Raw genomic sequence first — 21,736 nt, 5'->3', positions numbered from 1 at the left:
CACACTCGCATAAAGAGAAACCAAGAGACCTAGAAAACCCCGAGGTGGGTCTCTGCTGAGCATCTGGAAAACCTTTGCTCTTGAATGGGAGCACAACTCAGACCAGTCGCATTCTCTCTTGCGCACTCTGGTGGCCTGGCTGGGAAGAGAAGACAGAACGAGTGGGCGGGGCCTGCGGTGACGGAAGTGAAATCACTTCCGGGCTGGGGTGTTTGTTTGGACTGGAGAAGGGAGGCGGCGGGCGAAGCGCACGTCGAGCGGGGGAGCGGCGCTGCCTGTGGAGATCCGCGGAGGCCGACAGGATTCGTTGGCTGCCGTCCCCGCTGCCGTGCACTGGGTGAGGGGTCCCCTCAGACCGAGCTTTGTGAGGGCGCGGCGACCCCGACGGTCGAGAGGTCGCTCTCGGCAAGGCCGAGGGGGGCAAAAAGGCCGCTCAGGCTGTGCGCCTCCGCGGCCGATTTGACCTCGGTTGTTTCTGGTCCATTTCCGCCGAGTCTGAGGGATAAGCCGGGGCAGGCTCCATCTAACCCTCCGAAGTGGCCTCAGCTCGTTTTTCTGTTCGTTTTTCTCATTTCATTATTTATGATTTCGACCGCACAGTCGTCTGTCCGGGTCTTTTGTGGCGCGTGAGTGTTGCCGGGATAGCACTTTCTTGCGTTCCTCAATCCTCAGGCTTTTTTTTTTTTTTTTTTTTTTTTTTTAACCTATCCAGTACCTTTTCCCTGTGCCCCCCCTTCGCCGCTTGGGCAACAAAGCTCATTGTTTCTACCCGCTTTACGCCTGCGCGTCGCCACGCGCAGCCCCTGCTACTGCGCCTGCGCCTTTCTGCGGCGCTGGGGTTTGGGGAGGAAAGGGGCCAAGGAACTGGCAGGCTGGCGGTGTCCCAGGGGAGAACTCTGTAACGGTCGAACGGCCTGTATCTTTCAACCTCTTCCATTTCTTCACCACCCCTACCCCTTTATTCTAAGCTTTATCATGTGCTCCCGATAGGGCCTTTGTTTGGGGTACTGATAGATAAAGGCCCGTTGAATTCATATTATTGGATACTGGCCCCCTTACCTTTCGGTACCATTGCTACCTCAACGAAAGGGAGTATTCGGACTTCTAGTGAAGTTTACTTTTAAAAACGTTTTGCAGTAGCCCGCGATAATTTCCTAATTGGTGTTAAAGGCTTGTTTTCCCTACTTTTGCAGGCCCAAACCCTAGAAATAAATTTGGTTTTCAGTTTGCTGACAGCCTTTGACGCTAATTTCAGGAAATGCTCATTTTGCGTGTGCTGGCTGAGCATTTCATTTTTCACGGCGGCACATTTTTCACGTTTCATTTAGTAGTTGATAGGTATTGGTTCATTTAAGTAATGTCTGAAATGTGAACTGTAGATCGTTTCAACTAGGAAGAGAAACTATGCAAGAACTTTAATGAGATCCAGCTCTTGCTGTTCTGTGGCTCTGTTTTTGGTCTGTAAATGACAGGATATTGAACACAGTCTCTGTGTTAATGACCTTGAACAAAAACCATTCTCACAAGTATGTATCAAAAGACAGGTAACTTTCAAAAAAATATACCCTATTTATCTTTCTTTAGGGGATGGGGGGATGGCGATTCACTGTAATGGTTAAAGGATGTGCATATTGGTCCTTGCGAACTCAAACTGAGGTAGGTACTTTCTACCCTCTTTGGGACAGAGTAAGTGTCCTCCAATAAGTAAATCTTAATTCAGGTTTATCACTTTATGACCCTAGATAGTGATGCCTTCATTTTAATGACACTTATAAAATGTCCACTGTTAGAGCAATTTTATTGTGGAAGATTGAAGGTAGTATTTAACAACCTTTTGCACTTTCACCCCTTTTTATAATTTATAAAGTATTTTCATATTCATCATGACAATGTGTGAAATAGAGCAGGTTTTTTCTTACATAACTTGAAGTTGAGAAAACAGGAGCTTGGCAGATATTTAGCAAGTATATATCATTTAATTATCCCAATTGTTGTTCTAAGTACTTTTATAAGTATTAGTTATTTAAGCTAGATGTAGTGGCTGGACTCTGAAACCCAGCATTCCTGTGGCTATTGAAAACTTGGAGTATGGGGCTTTCAGAAGGCAGAGGCAGATCTCTTAAGTACAAGACCAACCATAGCTACATAGTGAAACCCAGTATGGACAGGGAGGCTTGAAATATGGCAAGTACAAAAAAAGTACTAAAAGTAAAAGAACAAAAAATGTAAATTTTAATTTAAAAGGCTTTAATTGATACCATTGAGATGATCATCTGCCTAAAGGGTTTGAGTTATGTCCTTTTTCTTTTTTAAAGATTTATTTATTCAATATGTATACAATGTTCTGTCTGCAAGTATGCCTGTAGGCCAGAAGAGGGCACCAGACCTCATTACAGATGTTTGTGAGCTACCACATGGTTGCTGGGAATTGAACTCAGGACCTTTGGAAGAGCAGGCAAATGCTCTTCACGGCTGAGCCATCTCTCCAGCCCTTAAGTTGTATCTTACATTTTAACAACTGGTTGCATAAATTAGTGTTTCTGATATATTTGAGCTTTTTACTCAAATGATGGAGAATGGTGAGCCATCCTTACTCTTACCAAATCGGCCTTATAACATTAGAGATTAGTGTTACATCACAGGCTTAGAGATTGGTTTTTTGCTGTTTGTAGTGTAACAACCAACATCTTCAGCCCTTTGAAGCAGAGTCTTGATAAATCGACCAGACTTCCTACCGCTCTGCTTCCCGAGTAGCGAGGATTCCTGCCATGTGCCACCTTTGATTAGGATTTTTCTATAACATTGTTTCACTCCTACAGGTAGAAGACCTGTGATTATTTTTATCTTGTACCTTGCTTTTGATGCTTAATTTTTCTAAATGATTAACTGGTTGTGGTTAGGTCTGGCTTATAATTCTAGCATTTAGGAGATTGGGGCTGGCCTGTATTATAAATATAGGAGGCAGAGGCAGATTCTATGAGTTTGAGACCAGATTGGTCTACAAGTTCAGGCAAGCCAGGACCATGTACTGAGACCTTGTCTGTAAATAAGTAAACACCAGTGCTGGGTGACTGTAATCCCAGCACTCAGGAGGTAAAGGCAGAAGCTTCGGGTCCAGGTCTTCAAGGCCACTCTTCGTTTATAAGACCCCGTCTCAGAAAAACAAAAATCAAAAAATAACAAAAAAATGGCGCTGGAGTTGGAGAGGTGGCTTAGCAGTTAAGAAAAGTGCTTGTTTAATTGTTGCCCCTTACAGAGGACCCAAATGTCAGTTCCAAGCACACAACCACTTGTGACTTCAGTTCCAGAGTATATGTTGCCAACTTCTGACCTCTCGAGCACTGAGCATACATGTGGTGCACCTGCATATGTTCAGGAAAAACACACATAAATGTAATCTTTAAAAATTTTAGATTTATCTTATGCCTATGAGTGTTTTCCCTGCATGTAATTATGTGTGCCATTTGTGTGCCTTGCACCTGCAGGGATCAGAGGGTGGAGTAGGAAGGGTCCCCTGGAACCAGAGCTAAGGATGGTTGTGAGCCACTATTATATTGGTGCTGGGAACTCCTCTGCGATAAGTGCTCTCGACTGCTGAACCACCTCTCTAGCCCTGGGTACTTTCATTATTACCCAATTCACATCTGAGGAGGGTGAGACTTAGGATAAATAACTGATTTATACATTACACAGCTGAGAAGAATAAAACAGACGTGATAGTTTTTTGTTGGTTTTATTTTTTAGATAGGGACTCACTGTATATATAACACTGACTGCCCTGGACCTCAAGAGATCTGTCTATTGAGTACTGGGATCAAAGGCATGCTCCATCCAATACTCTCTAGCCTGTAGCTTCTCTCTCCTTTTGAAAATAAGTCTTCTATGCACATAGTACAGCTAGATCCTCCCACCCGAGCCTCCTGAGTCTACAGGTCTACAGGTCTGCCTCACTTAGAGGGTTAGAGTTAGGGTCTGGCTCTTAGGGTGCTCTTCTAACCGTTACCTTGTAGTGTCAAACATTAAGACAGAAACTTAATGCTTCTTGAAAACTTCTGTGTGGAAAAGGACTAATGAAAATATTTTTCTTTTGTGAATATTGTTTGGGTTTTGAGACAAGACCTTATTACATAGCCCAGGCTGACTTAGAACTTAGTGTGTGATATAGGGTGGCTCAGCCTCAGGGCAGTCTTTCTACTTCACCCTCTTGAGTGCTAGAATTACAGATAGGCATTACCATGCCTGGTGGAATAGTTATTTTTACTTTACAGCTAAAGAGACTGGTAGACTAATGTCTGTCTGTCTGACTGACTGTCTGTGATAAAGTCAGAGTACAACTAAAGCTGAGGAGTCATGACAGTTCAGAATGCAGCCCAGGCAAGAAATGTATCTATTTGAAGTTTAATGAGACCATTTTGGGTTTTCTTTCTTTTTTAATTATTTACTTATTTTTGTTTTATGTGCATTGGTGTTTTGCCTGCAGGTATGTCTGTGTGAAGGTGTCAGATCTTGGAGATCCAGACAGTTGTGAGCTACCTTGTGGTTGCTGGGAGTTGAACCCTGGTCCTACTGAAGAGCAGCCAGTGTTCTTAACCACTGAGCCATCTCTCCAGCCCCTCCTTTCGGTTTTTTTTTTTTTCAAGACAGGGTTTCTTTGCATAGCCTCTACTTCCCAGGACTAGGATTAAAGGCATGCTCCATCACTGCCCTCCTGGCTTAATGCTAATTCTTAAGATATGAAACTAAGCCGGGCGATGGTGGCGCACGCCTTTAATCCCAGCACTCGGGAGGCAGAGGTAGGCGGATCTCTGTGAGTTCGAGACCAGCCTGGTCTACTGAGCTAGTTCCAGGACAGGCTCCAAAGCCAGAGAAACCCTATCTCGAAAAACAAAAAAAAAAAAAAACAAAAAAAAAAAGATATGAAACTAGTGGAGAAAGATGATAAAATCATATTTAAAATTTTAATAGTGATATACTGTTGGAAACCAATATGTGAGGAATTTCAAGTAGGAACAGAGATAAAGGACATGATCTAGTGAAAACAAGCTTCTATATTGAAGAGGTTAGCTGATTTCTAAGCAGCATTAATAGGAAAAAAATACTAACAAAAGTCAAGTAAAATTTATGAATCTAACTTTTAAAACATAGCCTTCACACATGTGCATGTCCTCACACAAACACAAAAGCATTGTTTACTTCTATAACTCCAGCCCTTTTCTCAGCTATTTCTTAATCATTTCCAACTAATGTCGCATGTGCCTCTAACACCTTGGTGGGTGGTAATAACAGCAGGTGCACTCATTAGTAACTAAAAGAATGATTGTACTCTACTTTAAAGGTTAAAAACGACAACAAACACCAACCATGAAAGATCCAAGTCGCAGCAGTACTAGCCCAAGCATCATCAATGAAGATGTGATTATTAACGGTCATTCTCATGAAGATGATAATCCATTTGCAGAGTACATGTGGATGGAAAACGAAGAGGAATTCAACAGACAAGTCAGTTTTGTGTACAAACCTGTTTCTTTCGTAGCTTCATATCTTTCAAAGATGTGCTTGACCCCATTGTGTGTGTGTGTGTTGTCATTTATATGCAGGGTAAAGATTTGTGTGTTACTACTCTTACTTTATTTGGCTGCTAATTACTGCGAGGCTTAACTGCTCATTAAAATTACTTGGGCAGCTTGTTTCGGGGTCATACTCTAGAGATTGGTGCAGAATAATAGGGTAGAGCCCAGGAAGCCAAAAAAGGTCCCAGATAGTTCAGTTTGAAGACCGCTGCTTTAAACCAATCAGATCTCTGTATTACAGTATAAATGCGAGAGAATTTAAGAAATTGAAGCACACAGACCATAGACATCTGGTGCAAAATTGGTCTGTTTTTCACCTAAGCCTCAATCTTAATCAACCTTAAGATCTGCTACTACTCTTTAGAGAACTCTGGTAGATTGGTAAGCGACACCTTTATCCCCATTTCTACTATTCTCGCTTTCTTAGTCCCAATTCTGATCGTTTGGTTTGGCAATCAGTAGGTAGCCTAATATCTCTGTATCCAGTGATGGACATTGTAGAGTAAAACAGTTTCTATCATTTCAGTGAGATTCAGTAGAGGTGCGGGGGCTGTTAGTAAAGGAGAAAAGGGTTGTCTTGTTTGTTTTTAAGGCAGGGTGTCTCACTCAGTAACCTGCAGAAATACACCAGCCTATACCTACACCCCCCAAGTCCTGGGATTAAAGGCATGAACCATCAGGCCTGACTTTTAAGATTTATTTTTACTTTTTTTGGTGATGAGCCTAACCTAATGGCTGAGCCATGTATGTGCAGGTGCAAAAGTCAGTAGAGGACATGGATCCCCTAGTGCTGGAACTGCAAGCATTTGTGAGCTGCCCAGCATGGGTGCTGGGAACAGGTCCTCTGAAAGAACAGCTAGTGCTGCTCAGCACTGAATCGTTTCTTCCAGCCTCCCTTTCTATTGGAGGGATGGGGGGTGTCAAAACGGTTTCTCTGTGTATCCCTGGCTGTTTAATCTCTACCTCCTAGACATTTTCCTGTAGTCTTTATGCAGATTGTGTTAGGGGCTGAGTATTTCAAGGCTTCATGGGTAATTCTGATAAATATTTCTCGAAGAGATCACTCCTTTATTTCTTTATTTTCATTTTGCTTTTCAAGATGGGTTTTTTCTGCATATCCCTGGCAGTCCTACAACTCACTCTGTAGACCAGGCTGACTTCCAGTGCACAGAGATTCGCCTACCTCTGCCTCCTGAGTGCTAGAATTGAAGGCATGTGCCGCTACCACCTGGCTCACTCCTTTACTTTCTCCCTGCTGTTTCAAATGGAAAAACATTCTGTAGAGACAAATAAAGACCTAGAATAACCCTAAACGGCTCTTCCTAGTCTTTATGGGAGGTTTTGTTTTCTTTTGTTACCTGTAGTAAAAAAGCAGCAGGGAAAGTTTTTAATTTTTGAATTTTGTTATTGGAGATCAGACCCAAGGCCTCATGCATAGTGATATACTATACCAGTGAGCTGCATTTCTGGCTCTGATACTATGGTTTGGTGTTTCTGTTTTTTGTGTGTGTGAACTCACCATTCTCCTTTCTCAGCCTCCATAGTACTAGGATTACAGTTGTGCACTTCTGTGCCTGGCTCTTATGGGAAATTTTGAGAAATGGGTACATTCTCTATTATAAGCTGGCCTAGAACTCACTGTAGTAGTTTTGCTTTGTTTTTCAAGTGTGTAAACCACACAGCCAGCCATATTATTATTTGATCTGGTTCTGTTCTGTTGTGTTGAGACAGGGTCTCGCTGTGTGTTCTTGGCTGGCCTCAAACTCAGGTATCCACTTGCCTGCCTCCTGAGTGCTGGGATTAAAGGCGTGTACGACCTACCACAACCTGTTCTCACATTATGATTGCAAGTGGCTTCGTTTAAGATATTTTAAGCCATACTTAGGGATGTCCTACAGCTATGCTATAATTATCCCTTATTTGTGGTAACTCTAGATAGAAGAGGAGTTGTGGGAAGAAGAATTTATTGAACGCTGTTTCCAAGAAATGTTGGAAGAGGAAGAAGAACATGAATGGTTTATTCCAGCTCGAGATCTCCCACAAACTATGGACCAAATCCAAGACCAGTTTAATGATCTTGTTATCAGTGATGGCTCTTCTCTGGAAGATCTTGTGGTAAAAAAAAAAAAGTCATTTCTCATCTTTTTAGACCCTACCTCATCTTTCCCATAAGTGGAAAATCCAACTACGCTCTATTTAAGAAGAGTTCCACATCTCTTCCCCTTTGAAAAATTTCCCACTCTTTTTAAGCATGGAATCAGCAGTCCCCCAGTCTCACATAGGATAACTTGTTGGTTCAACCTTGATGTTGCATTAAACTTATGTTGCCCTTGAAGTATCTGAATGTCTTGGAGTAGTATAAAATTTACAATATTACCATATGGCTTGATTATATAAAAGTACCTTGAAAGTTTTGCTCTTTAATTGTCACCTAAACATTTGGTAAAATCTGGAAATTTTTATCTGATAAAATTTCTTAGATCTCCTGATTGGGTTTCTTTGAGATGCTTTTACAAGCGTTTGGCAGGAAAAGAACGCAAAGCTAGATTTATGTTCTTGCTTATCCTCAGTGTCATCACTGCTAATGCTCTTGCAATAAAGTTCTCATCGTCACTAAGGTAGACCCTGATGAGTCTTTTACTAAAATCAAAAGACTTTGTTTTGTGAAGTGGGTGGGTGTTTGAAACAGGGTCTCACTGTAGCACAATCCAACCTGAAACTCAATGCATAGCCCTGACTAGCCTCAGACTTAGAGAGTAATCCTCATGCCCCAGTCTATCAAGAACTGGAGTTACAAGCATGAGCCACCATGCTCCACGTGAAATTACATTTTTTTTCTGGTTTTCAATGTTCATTTTTCTAGCCAAGAGAATTATCTGGAACTCCTGGGCTCTGGAATTTCTTCATTGTTGTCTGTTCAGTGTGCATTCGTTTACTAAGCTGTCGTCATAATCACCTAAACTTGAAGAATCAGGTTTTAAGCATGGTAATTGTTTAAAAGCATCCCAGAGGAGATAGTTTAGAGTCATCCTCCCCGTCATGCTTTGGAAACCATTCTGCAGCTAAAGGACAATGCAGAAAACATTTACATTGTGGTATAATCTTTGTTGCAGTAAATGACAGTGACCCAGCTGAACAAGGTATATGATGTCAAGATGCTTGCTTAGGGCTACATTAGTCGTGTCAAATGATACTGGTGCTCTGATGAACCTTTGCTAGTCTTGAGTATAAGCTGGATTTTGCATAAATCCATAACACAGAAACTGATTAGTTTAACTCAAACTATTTGAGAGTACTTTAATTCATTCTTAGACTCCTCTAGCTGCCAGAGATTATATATAAAAGACTTCTGGGTTTTACAATTAAACCATGTTTGCTCTTCTTCCTCTTAAGGGTTTTTATTTCTGTGTATATAATGCTGAAGATCAAGCCCAGGCCTGAGACATTAATTAAAATTTAGATTTATTTCCCTGTGGGAATGGGGGATATTTATCTAAGTTATTGGTCCAATGTATTGTTTAGTATTATGTTTTGGTCTTAAAATACATGACATTAGAATTAAATTCCGTTTAAAAAAAAAAAAAGCCTACCTGCATGTCTGCATTTACCCCTGGAATCTCCTGATTTCCTTTTTGTCAACTCCCAACTCATTGAAGAGAATTTCCCACTCTTTTCTTTACATTGACATGTATGCTTAGGAAAGTAGAAGTGGGAAACAGAATAATTCTAGTGCAAGTCTCTAGAGTGCTTAGAGACTTTGGCCTACTCTTCTGATGTTTTGTAAGCTGATATGGAAACAGTCTCAGGGGGTGATTTGTCCAAGCTTACATGGGAATTTGGAAAAGGCAGAGCTGAGATTCCCAACTCAGGTCTTCTGTCTTCTGTGTGGTTTTCTTTTCTTGTTACGTCCAGTTCCTCCTGTAGAAAGATAACCCCCGAGTTTTCAGTGACAATCATAAGTAAAATTCACCAACAGCCAACAATGCCCAGTTATTCGACTGTGAACTTGTATTTAACTTACTTGGAAGTCACCCAGAGCACCAAGTGCAGTTGACAGAAGTCCTTATCCCATACTATTCCCTATAGTTTATGTGAAGTTAGTGGGGTCTTTTTATTGTTGTTATATTTAATGTCAGCTCCTACTTTAGAAGTTGGTAAAATAGGATATAGAGACTTTGTGTGGTGACAAATGCCTTGAATCCCAGCCCTTGGGAGGATAGCCTGGTTGATCTCTGAGTTCAAGGCCAGCTAGGACTATACAAAGAGACCTATATAAAACAAAGAAGGATATAGCAGTCCATCACATTCTTTCTCTGCCATAGGTTTTTGGGGTTAGGTATAACTGTAGTCCAGTCTGTTGTATTTTTCTAAGATATTTTTTACATAAGGATCTAGGCTGAATGCTTCTGAGAATCCACAGCCAACTATAATGAATTTGCTTTTTTTTTTCTTTCTTATGTACTTATTTTCCAGGTCAAGAGCAATCTGAATCCAAATGCAAAGGAGTTTGTTCCTGGGGTGAAGTACTAACATATTTGAGTAGACGGGGCCCTCTTTTGGTGGATGTAGCACAATTTCCACACTGTGAAGGCAGTATTAGAAGACTTCATTGTAAAAGCTCTCTCGTCACTGTGTTACACTTATGCATTGCCAAAGTTTTTGTTAGTCTGCATGCTTAATAAAAGTGCTGAGACTGTTACTAAGTAAGAAGCTGTCACACAGTTCCTGGAAGTAGAGTTGGCCCCGTGGCTTAATGTAAAGACAGCAGTGGAAGAAGCACCAGTCAATTGTGGCAAAGAACCAAATTAAATAAGCTCCAACTCTCACTGAATTGTCTGTTTTTGAAGGTAGATGGTCCCTTAGGATTAATTGACACTTTTTAATATCTACACTTTGTAAAATAAGTAAATGAGTAAGTTTAAATTAAGTTCTGATTGTTAAACAGATTTTCTCAGTTGCATTTGTCCATTGAAAATGACCTTTTCTGAAGAAAGTGTTAACTAGCAGTAAGTTATCACACAAGAATGTCTGCAGAGGGTACGGTGGTGGTCAGTTCAGAGCCAGGCTGGCTTTTGCCTGGTGCGTTATCATGTTAGGAACATTGGGTTCGCCCAGCGGTGGTGAACTTGAAGAAGTAGGACTTGAGGCTTGTGTCTTCTGCGGATCCACTGCATCATAGCCATACGTGTGTGACGTCTGGCACAGGACCAACACCAGCCCATCATCCACTGGAGCACTAAAGAAGTGGAAGCATGATTCTGAGTGGTGCTCTTCCTTGCTTTGTTAACTATCATGACTATAGTCTGCAGCACAATTTTTCTTTTAACAAAGCTAGAACAGTTTTGGCTTCTTAAACTTCGTATTTGGGTAGGTTAAGCTGCCATACGTGTTCAGTGTGAATAGTGTTTAAGTTGAAAATATTGTAAAAAAATTATATTTTTTCAAAAATATTTAAAAAAATAAATAATAGTAGAACTGAGCTGTGCAAGAGTCTCTCCAGTATTTGACTTGTCCTTGCTTTTTTGTTGTCTAAGACCAGTGTCTGAAATCGTAGATGACCGTGGTGTAAAACTGGTGTGCTGGGGATATGTGTTAGTGGTAGAACACCTGCTTAGCATGAGCAGCAGCATAGATTTCTCTCGATATTATAGGGCTGAAGACTAAAACGGGCCACGTAGTCATTTATTTCATCATTTTTGCTTATTTTCAAGACGGGGTTTCCTCTGTGCAGCCCTGGGTGTCCTGGAACTCACTCTGTAGACCAGGCTAGCCTCCAACTCGCAGAGATCCTCCTGAAAGGCATGCCTACCACACCCGACTTTATGTTTTGAGACACTATATTGCTACATAGCTAAAGCCAGCTTTGCAGCTCAGGTTCCTACCTCGGGCTTTTGGGTGCTGAGGTTATCTTACTCTTCTGTGTGAGTGTTTCTGGCTCACATTCATTGTGGAAAGCGCTGAGAAGTTACTACTTTCTATCTGTGGTGCTGGAGGTTGGACTTAGGGACTATTTTCCACGTGGCAAGCAGCCGCTGTTAACTGGTCATTTGTCTCTTCTGAGACAGGGCTTCTCTGTGCCACCCTGGGTGTCCTGGGACTCACTTTGTAGACCAGGCTGGCCTCCAACTCACAGAGATCTGGCATATATCACCAAGGCTGGCTTTAATTTTTCCTTTTTCTTTCTTTTCCTTTTTCTTTTCCTTTCTTTCTTCCTTCCCTCCCTCCCTTCCTTTAGTACTTTTTGAGAGCTAACACGTATTGCCTTTTTTTACTTAATGTAGATAAATGTTTTGTCTGCCTGAATATAGCCTTTTTTTTTTTTAGACAAAAAAAGTGTGAATGTGGTGATATATTATTTGTATTTTGATAAATCTTGCCTGAAGACCCACTAGAGGTCAGGCAACGGTGACATACACCTTTTATACCAGGATTTGGGAGACAGAGGCGGATGGATCTCTGTGAGGTCAGCCTGGGCTACACAAGATCAATGCAGAAACAAATCCAGGTGGTGGTAGCTCACACCTTTAATCCCAGTCCTAGGGAGTCACATGCCTTTAATCCCAGCACTAGAGGGAATATAAAATGGGAGGAGAGAGGCTTAGTCTGCAGTCGCCCAGCCTTGGTAGAGGTAAAACTTCTCTAGTGGCTTGACTGCCTGTGGTCTTCAGGCAAGATTTTTTTATCAAGATACAAATAATATACCACTACACAGAGTATTGATCTTGTAGGACTACAGTTACAGACCCTTATGAGCTGCCATATGGGTGCTGGGAATTGAATTCAGGACCTCTGGAAGAACAGCCAGGCTCTTAACCACCGAACCATCTCAACTGCCCCAATTTTCTTTTTTTTTAATGTGTGTATCTTTGAAGGGGGGGTCCATAATACCTTTTTGTTTGTTTTCTGTTTTGTTTTGTTTTTCGAGACAGGGTTTCTCTGTGGCTTTGGAGCCTGTCCTGGAACTAGCTCTGTAGACCAGGCTGGTCTCGAACTCACAGAGATCCGCGGGCCTCTGCCTCCCGAGTGCTGGGATTAAAGGCGTGCGCCACCACCGCCCGGCTCATATCTTTATTTTCTAAATGTTGAATCAAATGTACTACAAGGGGCACTGCTGAAACTCGCCTCAATCTCATGTGCCTCCTTAGCAGCTCGCATAGCAGACACAAGTGCCTTTCAGCCTTCACTGAACCACTGCTCGTAGGGAGAAAGCATTTCATTAACCCGAACCAGGGGTCTGCATTTTAGGCAAAGTCAGGATTCAGAACTGTCCGCGCATTTTGAAGCCCTAAAGACAAATGGTCACCCCCCTTACGGGCTTGTACTAACAGATTTGTAGTACTGAAGTGATTAAAATTATTTTAGTTTTATGACCACTAAGATTGAAACAAAACGGTATATGTGGAATGATTTTTCCTGTTTAATGTCTTAGTGTTTCAACCTTTTCCGTACCAAACATTATTTAGGTGTAGTGATATACACCTGCAAAATTCCTGCATTTGAGCTGTGAGATGGCTCAGTGGATAGGAGCACTTGTTGCTCTGGCAAGAGGACCCTTGGTTTCCAGCACCCACGTGGTAGCTCACAACTCTCCATAACTCTGGTTCCAGGGGATCCCATGCTTACTGCTTACCTGCAGGCACTGAACAGGTGCATGACACACAGCCATGCGGGCAAAACACTCACATAAAATGAATTACCTTAAAGTTTTTTTTTCTTACATTTTGAGAGAGGCTATGATAGAAGGATCATGAATTGAGAGGGAGTGAACTAATCATGGTGACTTATGCCAATAATGTCAGTACTTGAAAGACTGAAAAAATACATACAAGCATAAAAGAATTCGGAAACCCAGGCTCACGGTGACTGCTATAGACTGCTTGTCCTAAATGCTGCTTATATCTGGTATGATTAATATTCCAGTTTACTTGTAACCATCGGTGACCCACAACACTTGGGAATCTCTGCTCTCATTATAACATACCTAAGGAATTCCACCCAAAATCCACGTAGGATTTTTTTATCCAACCTACTCTCCCCTTGAAGAAACTTGAAACAGATTACAAAAAATGGAATTAATTCAGATTTCGTTGCTGAAGCAGATGTTGGATTATTCAGCCTCCCACAAGAGTCGTAACACATCCTACCTTTCCTTCCGTAGTTAGTTTCAGACCTTGGTGCACACAGATGCGGTTTCTGTATTGTTTGGAGTATCTTCTGGAACTGGAGTCTGATTTTCTGACTTGTTAGCAAATCCTCTGAAGACTGGGCAGATAGGAATGTATCTGAGGAAGGCACTCCTTTTTACCATGGCCATCCCAAAGGGGAAGTCATAGCTCTTCAGGCTGGCTGACGTCTCACTGTTGGCATGGGCTCCAGCTTTCCACTGTACCAGGCCTCTTTCCTCTGGGCTCCCTGCAGGAGGACAGTGGGGTCACCTAAGAGGGTGACAGCCCTGTGCTGCTTCCCCTTCATACAACCAGTCGTAATGCATACTTCTGGAATCAAGTCTTGATGAGTTTGCATTGCTAGAATGGATCCCAAGGCAGTTCTATATGCTAGATAAGCACTCTCTACCACCCTGGATGCCTTACTTGCCATAGCTCTGAGAAACTCTAAAAGATTAATAATGGGGCTAGAGAGATGCCTCCATGTTTAAGAGCACTAGCTAGTCTTCGAGAGGACCTGGGTTCAATTCCCAGCACCCACATGGCAGCTCACACACACCTGTCTGTGATTCCAAGATCTGACACCCTCATACAGACATACATGCAGGCAAAACACCAATGCATATAAAATGCAGTGTTACAAATACAATAAAAATTTTTAAAGATTAATGCTGTGTAACCATAGCATCAGGCTCTGTGCTAACTAATTTCATTATTTCAGAACACTTCTGGGAGGTATGTAGACACTATTGCACAAAATTTTGAGAAGAAACAGGCTAAGTCATTTTACTCTGTCTGGTTTGGGCAGTGGTGGCACACGTCTTTAATCCCAGCAGAAGCAGGTGGATCTCTGAGTTCAAGGCCAGCCTGGTCTAAAGAGAAAGTTCCAGGACAGCCAAGGCAACCTGTCTGGGAAAACCCAAAAGATGGATGGATGGATGGATGGATGGATGGATGGATGGATGGATGGGTGGGTGGATGGATGGATATGAATATAGGGCTAGTGTGTGCTGAGTTCATGGGACCCAAGTAGTATCTAGGTTATATACATAAGGACGTATTTTTTTAACTTTTTGTCACATTTATTGTTTATCCTTTCTTTTTAAATTATTTTTTTTGTTTGCTCGTTTTTCGAGACAGGGTTTCTCTGTGGCTTTGGAGCCTGTCCCGGAACTAGCTCTTGTAGACCAGGCTGGCCTCGAACTCACAGAGATTCACCTGCCTCTGCCTCCCAAGTGCTGGAATTAAAGGCGTGCACCACCACTGCCCGGCTTAAAAAAATATTTACTGGTCTAGAAGAGCTAGTTCCAGGACAGGAACCAAAACGCTACGGAGAAACCCTGTCTTGAAAAATCCAAATATATATATGTTTATCCTGTAACTATGAAAGTGCAGAGATCAAATGATAAGCACAGGAAGCGGGTTCTCTTGCTCCGTCATGTGGGCCCTGGGGGCTGGACTTGGGTCATCCTGCTGAGCCGCCCTTCCAGGCTAAGGGCATAGATCTTGAAATACTATCAATATTAAGATTCACTCTAACTATACATTTGGGAAATAAATCATTCCTATAGTATGAATGAAAACCAAGCTGAGCAAAACTCTTTGATGGAGGAGCGTACACCTATGGGAGAAGACCCAGAGTCCCAGAGATTGCAGGTTCTCAGAAGGGCTGGGGCTGACAAAGACTGAAATAATTCCAGTGTAGTGGGAGGAGTGAGGGCAGCCAGAGCTAAGAATAACCCAGAGCCACTGCAGTCTCGAATAAATCTCAGGCTCTTAACAAGGAGGGCTGGAGGCCTCGGAAAGGCTGCCCCTGAACTGTTGGCATTCACACTTGCCTCTATGCCGCTGCCATAGCCTGAAAGCCTGCCTAGCCCAGAACTCCTTCCCGCTAACAGTCTGGTCCCAGTCTCGAGCTCCTCTCAGGACAGAGCTGCCTTATCTGCAGATGACTCCAGCTTAGTCTCAGCAACTTGTTATTTAAACCCAGTTTTATGTCCCATTTTGTGGGAGGAATTCCTCAAAACAAACATCCTCAATTTGCCTCACCCAACTGGTAAATTCCACCAGCTTTTTCTGAACTGCATTTGCCGCAGGAATAAGCCAGGTATGGTGATATGTCAGATAGTAGATAAAGACGAGAATGGCAAGTTTAAGCCAGTCTGAACTGCCATACCTCAAGAAACCATGGTTAATGATCACTGTCTTCATTGACTGTCTTCACTGAGCTTTCCCCAGTCAGTTTCCAAAGCCTGCCTGCAGGGGTCATGTACAGTGACTGTCCATTCGCAGTTACTTTATGGTGTAGGCATTGTTTGGTTTCAATACTGGAAATTAAATCAGGGCCTCACTCATGCTTGGCGCATGCTTCACTGCTGATCCAGCCCCCCAGCCTGTCAGGTTTTGAGGGTGGTGTGAGATCTCATGGCCGTCAGTCTCTAACATGTATTTACTGAGCATACTCATACTGGGTTGTCATATTTCCACATTCCCTGCAAAAGCTGGGGCAGCAAAGGTTCACCTTGGGGTTCTGTTTGCGTAGCAGGCTGCTAACTTACTTGGTAGATTTTGTCCCCACAAAATCTGCATTTTTACCTGTCCAACTCTGCAAAAACGAAGGCACTTCTAGTCTGGTAGCCATAAAGAATTGGTGGGAGACTCCCAAAACCCAGAACTGACTCTCCAGACCTAGGGAATATGCCATGCTCCAGGCTCTTCCCCCAGCAGGTGGACACTCCACCAGCCCGTCTGTTCCTGCTGCTGCATGGCATCAGACCTGGCCATCTCTCCGCCGGAACCAGGCCATCTGTTGTACATAGGAGTATGGCCTGGTTCTGTGCTTCCTCCCGGACTGACCCAGTACCTGGCACTGTGTTGTCCAGTATGAAAGCAAGGCACCCGCCAACAAACATCTCCGTGGTCAGCAGCACAGTGAGGATCTGATCCACTTCGGGAATACCTGTGGAATAAGTCGAGGGCCAGTGGGCTAGTGGCCTTTTCTAGGAGGCTCAGGGACTTCCCACCTGTGTGGCCCACTATCGTGGCCGTGGGCTCTTCAAAGCCCTGACTTTCAAGCCTGTCATGCCTCTGTCCCATGTTTTGGGACAGTCTTCTGTCAGGTGCTAGTTATTGGCTTAGGACAACACTTAGCCCCTGGGAACTCTTGTTCGTTTTGAAAATTAAATGAGCACGTATAGCTAGGCTCGGGCTGGAGAGATGGCTCAGCTGTTAAGAGCATTGCCTGCTCTTCCAAAGGTCCTGAGTTCAATTCCCAGCAACCACATGGTGGCTCACAACCATCTGTAAAGAGGTCTGGCGCCCTCTTCTGGCCTTCAGGCATATATGCAGACAGAATATTGTATACATAATAAATAAATAAATATTTAAAAAAAAATAGCTAGGCTCATGCTTGTAATCCAGCCTCATTACAGGAGCTAGGGAAGCGCTACCGCTTTGCTGGTTTCCACTCCACGTGTGTGAAAGCTTTGACGCCCCACTTTCCCCCACATCTCGAGAACAAAGGGTACCTGTGTTGATAGCACCTGGGTTGGACTCCAGGTAATTGGGCAGCATGAGGCCAAAGAACATGGAGAATCCCAGTACAAAGAGGTTGCGGGAGGAGTTCATGTCCACAAACTGCAGATTGGACAGTCCCACGGCGGTGATCATACCTGCCACCGCAGAACCATCAGAGTTGCAGCCTGGTTGAATGAGCCCCACCATGCCCACTGGGCAGGCATCGGCCACTCACCAAAAAGGGTACAGAACATTCCTCCCAGGATGGGATCTGGGAGAGAGGCGAAGAGGGCTGTGAACTTGCCGATGGCACCCAGGACCAGCATGATGCATGCACCATACTGCACGACTCGACGGCTTCCCACCTGCGGAAGCCAGGGGCTGGCTAGAACCAGAAGCAGGGCCAGTTCAGGGGACAGGGTGTCAGGCATATAAATGAACTCCAGTGCTTGGTAGAGGGGAGGGTGAAGGTGGAATGCTCCCACAAGTGGGGCTGGGCCAAAGCCAAGACTACTCAGAACAGGGCTTTGCAACACACAACTGGCCAGTGCGGCCCTGGCTGGTGGCGTGGCACCTTGGTAATCCCTAGGACCCCAATATTGGGGCTGGACGAGGTAGACCCGTTTCCTGTGCCCAGTAGCCCAGCGATGATGCAGCAGATGCCTTCAGTGAAAATTCCCCTGTAAAGAAATGGTGAGTGGGGTGCTGGTCCAGCCTCATTAACAGACTGTCCTGTCCCCTTGGCTCCGGGGCTGTTCAGGCTGGCATTATCCGTTGCATTCCACTCTGGAAGCCAGGAGCCAATACCAGCACTTTGTGCCAGTGCTTACTCCCTTGGACAGTTCTGAGCTTCAATTCCTCATCTGTACCACAGAGATGATGAGGGTCCCCACCTCACAGCATGGCTAGCCATGCAGTAGGACGCACATGAGGAACTGGGTACACAGTTGTCAGTAACTGGTTTCCCTGGGACTCTTGCATCTCTCCACACTTCCCAGCATTTATAGAGTGAGTAATTCCCAGTTCCGTACTCAAGGAAATGAGGGCTGGAGGTGACAGTGGCTTTCTTGCCCAAGCCTCCAACCATGGGACCCAGTCCTATCCCCACACTTGTTTTCATAGTGGCCCCTCAGGATCAGACATGGAGCCGGGCATACCTGTTGATAGCATGTACCGGAGGGGGCGGTGCACCAGCCAGCCGGGCACAAGCATAATAGTCACCAATGGACTCAATGATGCCAGCCAGTGTGGCACTAAACATTCCCAGGACTGCAGCCACAGTCACTGTGGGGAGGCCCCACTGACCTGGGTTGGAGACAACAGGGGTGGGGATAGACGGGGTTATTTGAAAGGGAAAGGGGCTGGTAGGAAGGGTCTCACACTGAACCACAGATCTGGCATAAGGTTTGGGGATAAACACCATGTGGCATTCACAAACAGGGCTAATGCTAACTGCATTGTCAGCCGAACTGGAGTCAGCAGGTGTCTCACAGGAGTTCTGGCTGGAAGCAGAAGGGACCAAGTAGACTTGCTTACATGGGTAGGGGATGCGGATCCAGGGTGAGCTAGCCATGATGTCGCCTCGGGCATCAGTTCGTGCCTGGAAGCCATAGGCTGTGGGATCTGCAGGCAGCACATCAGTCAGGGTCAGCACATAGCAGAGCAGCCACACTGTCATGATGGCCAGCACGATCTGGAGCGGGTGGGGTGAGGGGGTGCTGCAGGCTCCTGTGTCAGCACCAGCCCCAGAACCCCCACTGACACTCAGCCTCTGGCTGGAGCCCTTGCCCCTGCCCCAGCCTTGGCCCTGCCTCAGCTCTTCCCCTTTGCTAGTCTTAGCATCTGCCAGCTCCTCACCGGAAACATCTTAAAGATCTGGATGCGGAAGAGAGTGAAACCCTTGCCCCATCGGTAAACAGGTAGCAGGAAGGTGAGGTTGCGGAAATACTGGGAGAACAGGACGATCAGAAGAATGGAACTGGGGGTAGAGACACAGGAAGGAAATAACTGGTAGGCCAGGCTGGCACCTGGAAACACGGCAGGAGTGAAGGGGCTGGGGGCAGGGTCTAGGATTGGACAGAAATAGTCCCGCAGTCCACTCACCAAGCTGAAATGCCCCAGTGGGAGCCAGCTCTGTCACCAGCAGCTTGGAAAACAGAGAGACCAATGAGGGAGACAGTGGGGGTGACCGTGAGAGGCCCAATGTAGCTGAGCAGGGCCCCAGGCAGCCCCATCAGCCCAATCAGCACCTCTACCATACTGGACACCATGATTGCACCCTGGACCTAAAAAGGCAAAATCGGCTGTAAGTCACCTTGACAGGGGCCCCAATATAATGTTCAAGTTTCTCGACCACCTCCTTGAACACAACTCAGCAGTGTATACAAACTACCCTTCTAACCCCTCCTTCCAGCCCATTCTCTCTACCCACCTCGCGAATCCGCGGGTGCCAGATATGAGAGGTATCCAGGGGCATACTCCAGTTACCATAGATCTCCTCTGGGGACAGAGAGAGAGAACACAGTGCCGTGAATACACCCTGGTATCTAGACTCTGGGCAGCTGATGGCTCCTCCAGCGCAGACATCAAAATCGAACCCACCTTCTGGGGGACACTTCCACCTCTCCAAGGCCAGGATAGCTTTGGCTGGAACTAGAAAGGCAAAGGCGCTGGCCTGGAACAGCGGCAGCCTGGAAGGCAGCACAGAGTAGCGGTGGTGGGTGGCAGAGGAGGTTGAGGGAAAGGGAAAGAAACTGGAGGCTTGGAGGAAGCATCAGAGAGAGAGGGAAAGCATTGGGGCCCCAGGGGGACTTCCCTAGTTCAAACCCCAAGCTTTGTCTTCGGCCCTCCATCTCATCATCTGGGAGAGCCTCGTGGTCTAAAAACGGACAGCTCCTTTTCTGCATCTGAGGGCTGCTTGCGACTGTTCGCATCCACCACCATTGAGCCAACCGGATTAGAATTGTTCATCCAGGGCTAGGAATCCCCCAGGTCCACATAGATGCTGAAAGCCTGCTCACAGGGATGGACAGTGGGGCAAGGAAGCAGTGCCCCTAACCGTTGGAGTAAAGAGCGAGCGAAGGAGACGCCCTACACACGGTCTCCTGGGAGCCCAGCTACCCAGCTCTAAGGCTGGCCAGGTAGATAGTGCAGCAGACAGGGAAGAAACCAGATGCGCTCAGAGAGACCGCCTGCTCTGCCTCTGCCGTGTGCAGTGTGGGAGCGCGTATGCGCTGGGGAGGGGCAGCTCACCGGATGCCCACTGTAGTCTGGATGAGAGTGGTGATACCCACACAGGTGAAGATGGTGCCGATGAGCTGACTGACCATGTGCTGGTCACGGCCCACACACAGCGCTTCAGCCAGAAGGAAGGGCACAGCGATGGTGCCACTGAAGCACGTCAGGTAATGCTGAGGTGAGAGGAGTGTGAGAGGTGGCCCCACGACACTCACGTGGAAACGTGCATCCCAGGTCAGTGTCCTGAACCTGGCCCATACCGACAGGGTGCTTACTCAAATGACATCATCCCCTAGGAATTACCAAAGCGCTGCTGCTCACCGCTCAGGGCCCCAGCCTCCCTCAGTCATTCCTATGGCTTCTGTGGATGGGCCCTTCCTGCCTGTCACATGCCGTCCACAGTCCTCCCAGGCCCCTTAACCTGCTTTGACACTGCTGCTTGGTGACAGTCGTTGTGCTGACCTGTTCCTTTCTCTGGCCTGAAATAACTTTTGTCCAGGGAGGCCTTGGGGAAACGCACCTGGAAGCCCAGCAGGATGCAGAGGTACCATGGCGGCACATCCTCAATCTTGTACAACATGTCCAACTTGGGCTCCATGGGCAAGGATGTCTTCCGGTCCCTGGTGGAATCCTCTGCTGAACCCAGGGGCTCATGCTGGAGCAAGAGAGCGCTGCAGCTCAGGGCAGAGTGATGAGCCGCGAAGCCTATGCTGCCTGGACTACAGGAGTCACACGGCCTCCCGGCCAGTCAGTGAGGATGGAATGGACCGGCCACCCTCACAGCTCCTGGTCACTGCTCCTTCCCACATCCCAATTTAGGAATGAAGGCACTGGCCTGGCTTCTAGAGCCCTGAGTCCTTAGGCTCTCTAGTGAGGCCCCTAAGTCAGAAGACAAAGAGGCCCAAGGGAGAGGTCTAGGCTTTGGATAAGACCCCTCCCGTCCCACCTCTGCCTCTCAGAAGTTCTTGAAGGTGCTACAGAGGGAGTAGACCCAGCCCTTACTGACCGTGTAAGCCCAGGTCAGTCAGCCCCCAAACCACAGGCTCCCTTATCCTTATCCCCTCCACTCCACTCCCCGCATGCCACGGAAGCTCAGGACTGTCTCTTTTTGCCAAGTACATTAGAAATTTTGCCTCTGCCTTCTGAGAAAGGCCAGCAGAGGCCCGGCCCCCACCTGCCGTGTCCCTGCCCAGCTCCCCGCTTTCACCAGCACCTGTGTTGGGCTCCTGGAGTCCTGAGCACTCATCT

The 21,736-nt window shown here is 45.7% G+C and overlaps 2 protein-coding genes across 4 annotated transcripts; one reads left to right on the top strand and one right to left on the bottom strand.

The window, feature by feature from the left end:
• The first annotated feature begins 202 nt into the window (after positions 1-202).
• On the top strand, positions 203-11,049 carry Paip2 (poly(A) binding protein interacting protein 2). Of its 3 annotated transcripts, XM_057788505.1 has the most exons (5): positions 212-337; positions 1,585-1,656; positions 5,336-5,499; positions 7,506-7,685; positions 10,044-11,049. In XM_057788505.1, exons 3-5 carry the CDS (start codon positions 5,362-5,364, stop codon positions 10,098-10,100), a joined length of 375 nt encoding a protein of 124 aa, XP_057644488.1. In that variant the 5' UTR covers positions 212-337; positions 1,585-1,656; positions 5,336-5,361; the 3' UTR covers positions 10,101-11,049. The 3 variants fall into 3 exon arrangements, with proteins under 3 accessions (XP_057644489.1, XP_057644488.1, XP_057644491.1); XM_057788506.1 differs by lacking the exon at positions 1,585-1,656 and having other exon boundaries at positions 203-337; XM_057788508.1 differs by lacking the exons at positions 212-337; positions 1,585-1,656 and adding an exon at positions 395-626.
• Slc23a1 (solute carrier family 23 member 1) lies at positions 8,952-21,736 on the bottom strand. Its single transcript, XM_057788509.1, has 15 exons — positions 21,702-21,736; positions 21,009-21,143; positions 20,504-20,661; positions 19,853-19,941; positions 19,683-19,750; positions 19,355-19,536; positions 19,109-19,229; positions 18,788-18,944; positions 18,409-18,556; positions 17,826-17,931; positions 17,487-17,616; positions 17,263-17,406; positions 16,599-16,694; positions 13,715-13,982; positions 8,952-9,488 (listed from the first exon to the last, which is right to left on the bottom strand). Exons 1-14 carry the CDS (start codon positions 21,732-21,734, stop codon positions 13,735-13,737), a joined length of 1,815 nt encoding a protein of 604 aa, XP_057644492.1. The 5' UTR covers positions 21,735-21,736; the 3' UTR covers positions 8,952-9,488; positions 13,715-13,734.

The sequence above is a fragment of the Chionomys nivalis genome, chromosome 14, assembly GCF_950005125.1.
Source record: "Chionomys nivalis chromosome 14, mChiNiv1.1, whole genome shotgun sequence".
NCBI lineage: Eukaryota > Metazoa > Chordata > Mammalia > Rodentia > Cricetidae > Chionomys > Chionomys nivalis.
Note: the sequence above shows the minus strand (reverse complement) of the source record. Positions and strands in the feature narration are given on the sequence as shown.